The sequence below is a fragment of the Gossypium raimondii genome, chromosome 3 (assembly GCF_025698545.1).
Source record: "Gossypium raimondii isolate GPD5lz chromosome 3, ASM2569854v1, whole genome shotgun sequence".
Classification (NCBI taxonomy): Eukaryota; Viridiplantae; Streptophyta; class Magnoliopsida; order Malvales; family Malvaceae; genus Gossypium; species Gossypium raimondii.
In genome coordinates this window covers 55,650,925-55,657,364 of record NC_068567.1, presented here as the reverse complement: position 1 = coordinate 55,657,364, position 6,440 = coordinate 55,650,925, and the positions used below count along the sequence as shown (strand labels likewise).

At 34.9% G+C, this 6,440-nt stretch overlaps 1 protein-coding gene across 3 annotated transcripts; it reads right to left on the bottom strand.

Moving 5' to 3' along the window:
• Window positions 1-294: 294 nt before the first annotated feature.
• On the bottom strand, window positions 295-6,214 carry LOC105794801 (pyruvate dehydrogenase E1 component subunit beta-1, mitochondrial). 3 transcript variants are annotated; one of them, XM_012624120.2, is made up of 16 exons: window positions 6,088-6,214; window positions 5,696-5,743; window positions 5,499-5,573; window positions 5,048-5,128; window positions 4,918-4,944; window positions 4,753-4,815; window positions 4,495-4,581; window positions 3,153-3,278; window positions 2,805-2,938; window positions 2,614-2,686; window positions 2,410-2,475; window positions 1,405-1,443; window positions 1,194-1,318; window positions 993-1,107; window positions 682-764; window positions 295-583 (listed from the first exon to the last, which is right to left on the bottom strand). In XM_012624120.2, the coding sequence occupies exons 2-15, from the start codon at window positions 5,717-5,719 to the stop codon at window positions 696-698; spliced, it is 1,104 nt and encodes a 367-aa protein (XP_012479574.1). In that variant the 5' UTR covers window positions 5,720-5,743; window positions 6,088-6,214; the 3' UTR covers window positions 295-583; window positions 682-695. The 3 variants fall into 3 exon arrangements, with proteins under 3 accessions (XP_012479574.1, XP_012479575.1, XP_012479576.1); XM_012624121.2 differs by having other exon boundaries at window positions 5,696-5,775; window positions 6,088-6,165; XM_012624122.2 differs by having other exon boundaries at window positions 6,040-6,163.
• Window positions 6,215-6,440: the final 226 nt, after the last annotated feature.

The window sequence follows — 6,440 nt, the reverse complement described above, 5'->3', positions numbered from 1 at the left end:
GATTAGATTATGGTTTTACAAACCTATAAATAGACGTGGTCATCTCTCCTATTGTATTATTCAAATTCAACATAATAAATTATCTTCTCCTTTGCTGGTAATTTTTTTCCCAAAAGAGTTTCCACGTAAAATTCTATGTTCTTCTCTTTTTTCGATTCTTAGCTATTATCGACGGTCTATTTTTTATAGAACCAATTTTTCAATGACTGGTACTAGCTGTGAAAATACAAGTACAACAAAGGGGTGAAGTCGAGGGAGTGTATTTTGAAGACCTCGGCGAAGTATAGGCGACTGTTAGGCCAAGGCTGAATGGTAATTATTTTATTACTACTTTGGTAGTAATTCTCAAACAAAACATCAATTCAATGCATTTAAAAATCATCCAGCTGAACAAACTTAAGATTGAAACACAAGAGTTCAAAAACAGTAGCAGAGCCCTTGGGCTTCAGCAGGGTTGAACAGGTTATGTTCACATGACAAATGAAGTCACCAAATTTCCAGCCTTTCGAACAATGTCTCAGTTATTAAATGAAACGGCTCCTTCCCAAAACAGTTGAGAGGGCAAACAATCGTGCATTAGTTCCTGAAATCATTATTTCTTATTGGTTATATTAGGAATTGAAAAATAGATAAATAGGCCCAAGGCAAGGTCATCAGCCTATATTAGGAAAGGTTTCTCACCTATATTGGTTCAATTATGCAGCAGCAGCCAATGGTACAGCTCTGTAGCATGCTCGCTTTGCAGCACGGACAATATCTTCAACCTGCACAATTCATAGATTAAAAACAGATTTAACCTATAGTTATATAGAGACAACTATACAAATATAGCATCCATGCAGCCATCAAACTAAAAGATTTTACAAGAAATCGTATTAATGAGGAGAAGAGGGAGCGGATGAAAGGATCCTCCTTTTCAGATGCCTCAGTTCACCAAAAGCGTGTAAAACAAGTCACGACAGAAACATAGGAAGAAATGTAAATGGAATTACCTGTGGCACAGCCATCCTCTCAAGATTTGCTGCATATGGCATGGGAACATCAGCTCCAGCAATTCTCTCAACTGGGGCATCAAGATAAGCAAAACTCTCCTCCACAACTGATGCACTGTGAAAGAAGTATGCTTTGTAAACATAAAAGGTGTCGGAATGCTCGGTAAGAAGAAATTAAATGATTACAAAGAGAACTCAAACCAGATTTCAGCACCAACACCATGCTGTGGAAACCCTTCTTCAACTGTTATTAATCTGTTGGTTTTCCTGACGGAAGCGTTAATTGTTGATCTATCTAGCGGCCTAATAGAACGCAAATTTATAACCTGTATTTAACAAAACCAGCCATTGCGCTTCTTAAAGAAAGATCCAAATCAATTTGTAGAAATTGTGACTTTATGTTATATTTTACCTCAGCATCAATTCCCTCCTTTTCAAGTATCTCAGCTGCCTGAACAACAAATAATCTCTTAGTTATAACTTCACAAGCCAATATGTTAGTACCATAAAATTTTATTTTCAGGAGAATACAAACAAGGAAAAGGAACTAAGCAGCCCAATATGATACTAGATGTCAAGTGCACTAAGCTCTAATCTTAAAATTTGTACTCATGTTTAACTCCTTCAATCAAAAGGGACCTAATTCACACCGTATCTTATGCAGTTCTTGAGCCCACCGATTAAAAAGATAGTATAACTAATCTCAAGAGCCTGCAGTGCACTAGATAAATGTTTACCTCGGTCACTATCAGCAGCGAATGGTATCATAAACAAATTGGGCCCAATAGTCTTAAGATCAAGTGTACCCAGTAAGGTTTCAATCCATTTAATGGTGCACAAGATTATACCCAAAGTTCCCTCTAGTTTAGAAACAAATTAGTTCCTTCCTTACAAATACCATGGTGGCTGGAATTGCCTAATGAACATAGCAGCCATTCATCTCCTTTTACTTCTTCCATGGTTCACCTTCTCTCCAACTTTCATCAGTAAAATGGAGTCTCATTCACAAAGATCAACTCCATCTAAGGCAAAAAGAAAAGGAATATTATTTTGTTCTCAATGTTTCTCTCTTCTCTTCTATTTCACAGTGACACTTTTTTGTATCTTCAACGCCAGCGGCAAGAACCTTTTGTCCCTTCATTGCCACATCCATGCCATATACAATATAATATTATTTAAGAAAAAAATCTGGTGCATCCAGCACCAGTAATATCTGACATGTATTTGGCCGCATCAAGTTTCCATGTGAGATACATATCCTACATGAAAACATGAAGATGCAGCCACGTTCTTTCTTCATAGATTTAGATTATTAGTTTATCTTTCACTAGGGAATCATGTGTACTTAAATATACAATTTATCTCAAATGAAAAGTAAGCACAACATATTCAAAAAGATATTGCATACAAGACATACCTTAAGAGCATAGCCCACCATTTTTGAAAAAGCTGTAATAGTCACATCCTTCCCTTTTCTCTCTATCTGTTAAACTAGGCTGTTAAAAAGCTAAATTTAAATGCTAATAAAATGAAGCATCAAGGGATAGAATCACTGACTGCAGAAGCATCAGTAATAGTAATAATAAAGTTTAAGAGAATGTTTGGGGCATCATAACATTACCTTAGCTTTCCCAATTGGAAGACAAAAGCTGGAGTCAAGAACTTCATCAGAAACAGGGAATGATTCACCATATCTGAAGCGGAATGATTATATCAGAGCAATGTCAGTCATTAGAATTCTAATTGAACACGGGACCAGTGGTATGGGGGCTCAATATGTAAGAATCATATATACAATATACATTCACTTACAACAACTCATTTTCAAGGAAAACAACTGGGTCAGGATCTCTAATAGCAGCTTTGAGCAGTCCACGAGCATCTTCAGAACTGTATGGGGACAGAACTTTCAATCCAGGACAAGAAGCATACCATGATGCATAACACTGGACAAAAACCATAAGAAAATAATCAAACAAGCATCTTCTTACTATATTGAAGCCTAGCTACACCTCAATAACATTTAAATAACTAAACAGTAATGACAAAACCTAGTAGAAAATAAATCAAATTTCAACCTAAGTAGTATCTAGGGAACAGGGAGTGTGAATGTATGTAAGCTAAATAATGAGTGAAAGTAATAGTATGTAAAAACTATACCTGAGAGTGTTGGGCACCTACACCAGCAGCAGCACCGTTAGGTCCTCTAAAAACAATGGGTACAGACATCTGGCCAGCAGACATGTAGTTGGACTTTGCAGCAGAGTTAATAATGTGGTCAATCGCCTGCAACAAAATCCAGAAACAGATCAAAGAAATTTTTACACCAGAATAAGATCCTGTAAACAGATTTAAGGGTAACCAAAGTCATTTAACTTGCTTACCACCACTGAAAGATCAATAATAATTGAGCTTCAAATTAGTGAAATTCTGTCATACAGTATTGACCAAATTTTCATATTGGGAAAGCACCATCAGGGGCGGATGGTAATAGAAGCAAGTGGAGGCCTTGGCCCCAAAAAATTCTAGAAAAATTTCATCATTCCCTTAAAAGTTTTTGAAATTTTCAATTAAGTCCCTCCCAAATATTTTGGAAATTTTCTTTAAGCCCTTAAATTTTTTAAAATTTTAATTAAACCTCAACTTTTTTTGAAAATTCTCATTAAACCCTCTAGATTTTTTGAAAATTTAAGTTAGGCCCCCTCAAAACTTAATGCCTAAATCCACCATTGAACACCATACAGATGTCCAAGAACAAACGATGTTGGTACAGTCCAAAAAGGCATCAAACTTGTACTCTTGAACATTAGAATGTAAGATCTAAGCAGGAGGGAAATCAAATCATGGTTTCAAAAGCTAAGAAATCTTTCACAGAAAATGGCTACCACAAGAACTCCAAGGATCCCATATTTCTTTAAATACGTTAACTTGTCTTAACACCAGGTCTTTGATGATTACCGAGCACATAATCACCAGAAAGAATTGCAAAATCAAACAAGAACTGAGAACAATTTGTTGCTAAACAAACTTGTATTTTGATAAACATAATTTGGAGCCTTTAACCAGAACCATAAGGATAAGGACCAATTACAGATAAGAGGATAACAAGTAGTTTCAACACAATATACCATCGTTTTCCTTTATATTTTTCGTTTGTAACCTACAACCACATCAATTTAGAATTTAATTTATTGCTACATCTTGCTTAATATAGAAAGAGAAGATCAAGATAACACATACATTAGTACAGTATCCTTAGTTATTCAGCCAATATATGTTGTCAGAATGTCAGTTTTCAGGAAAACAAGCATATCTCATTCATACAAACTTCTAAGATTTCAACAGCACATTACGGTAACAACAGTAACTCCAACAAAACGCAAATAATGATATATTATTTCTACTTGTTCACTTAGAAGCCATTTAAAATTTTATCAATATTGTAACACAATAAACTAATAAAAGTGTAAAGAAGCAGAGATTCAAAACATAACCCTCTAACCTGCATGGAGAAGTTAAATGTCATAAACTCAACTACGGGCTTCAGACCATAGTAAGCCGCACCAACCCCAATCCCAGCAAAACCAGCCTGTGAAACAAGAAATAAACAACCGTGAAGAGAAAACAATGAAAAATATACTAAAAAACATCAGTAAACACAGATATAATAAGAATGTGAGATCAATGATTTGATAAAATGATAATGAAATTAAGAAAAACAATAATTAAGCATGAGCATGGGCATGTCAAGAATAATAACCTCAGTAATTGGAGTATCAAGAACCCTCTCAGGTCCATACTTCTCCAAAAGCCCCTTGGATATCTAAAAGAGATGGAAATAAAAGCCAATCCTCAGACAGATGTAAAATGCTTGTATTGCCTTTACAATACATGGAAAAGTAAGAATTTTATTCTTAACGCCAACCTTGTATGCACCCTGATATTCTCCAACCTGCATTTAAAGGGAAAAAAAAAGCATAAGCTTGGACAAAAAAACAAAATGAACAGCCAAGATTATGATTATTAAAACTAGTTCCTGTTGAACACTTTCTCACCTCTTCACCCATTAAAAAGACTTTCGGATCAGCTGACATTTCCTCATCAAGAGCAGAGTTCAATGCCTCTCTCACTGTCATCTGTGCATAATTGTCATTACACACCAAAAAATGAAAAATCAATAATCCTTGAAACCTAAGCCTTGCCTTTAGCAGAGACTAATTAATCACAAAAGCCATTTATCATTAACAGAAAAAAAATGCAAACCATTTACATACACACAAAATTGCAAGCATAACCATATCTACGTGCATGTGCAAACTCACATAAGATGCGGGTCTCCATTCTGATTTTATGAATTGAAGCAAGTAACCTCTAGAGAAGCTCATAAGATTAAACACAGCTACTCTATAGCGTACGAGTTAACACTTGCAGTATGCATATCTAATAGCATTAAATCAGCAATAATTTTAGAAATACAAAAAGGATATAAGAGGTGAAAAGAATTACCTGTTTTGCTGCTGATGAGTAGCTTCGTAACACCGATATTGCAGGACGAATCTTCAGCAATGACTGCCCTAACATCTGATTAAGCAAGAAAAGTCATGAATTAGAAACATTAACATTTTTCTAGAAAGTAGACTGTCATATTTACTGAAAGTTTAAATAAAGGTATATGAGAGAGCAGGACAGTTCCCAGAACTCACTTTTTGCCTTACTATTCCCAACATCTTTCCTCCTTAACGTTCTTTTCTCTGATCAATAAAACAACGACATATTACATTAACTGCAAAGCAAATCCCGGTCTCATAAAACTCAAAGAAGCAGAAAAGTTTAATTTGAGCACTCATTTGTGTAAAAAAGCCTTTCCTACTCACTAGCTGAGGATTTTCTATTCTAAAAAAATATAAATCAGAGACCTCATTGCTAATAAACGATTCATCAAAACAAAGAATAAACGATCGTATTTATACAAACCAAGAAACAAAATCCAGAAATCTAGATCAGAACAAAATAAAAATAAAAAGAGGCAGGAAAGTGGGAAACAAACGGTAAAGGATGAAGAACAAATCAGATCAAGGACATAAGACGAACGTGCCTGCTTTTTGAAATAACGTTGAAAATTTTCTTAGGAATGAATCGGCAAGGAGATGGCTGAAAATGAAAAGGGGGAGTTCAGCTCAGCTACTACATCTACTACGTTAAAATAAATATAAAATTTTATTCTCTTCCACTTTTACCCTTTTTCTTTATTCTTTTTTCTTCTTCTTCTTTCCCTTTTTTTAATTAAAAATTTGAACATTTTGCAGCGGTCAAAGTGATTTTAAGGGTCAGGATTCAAGCATAGCTCAGCTGTGGGACAACAATCGAGCGGTTCACTGTTAATGGGAAGAAAAACGTATTTAACGCTTTTATTTTTGTTAATATTGTTAAAGAAAAGTCAGGGATTTT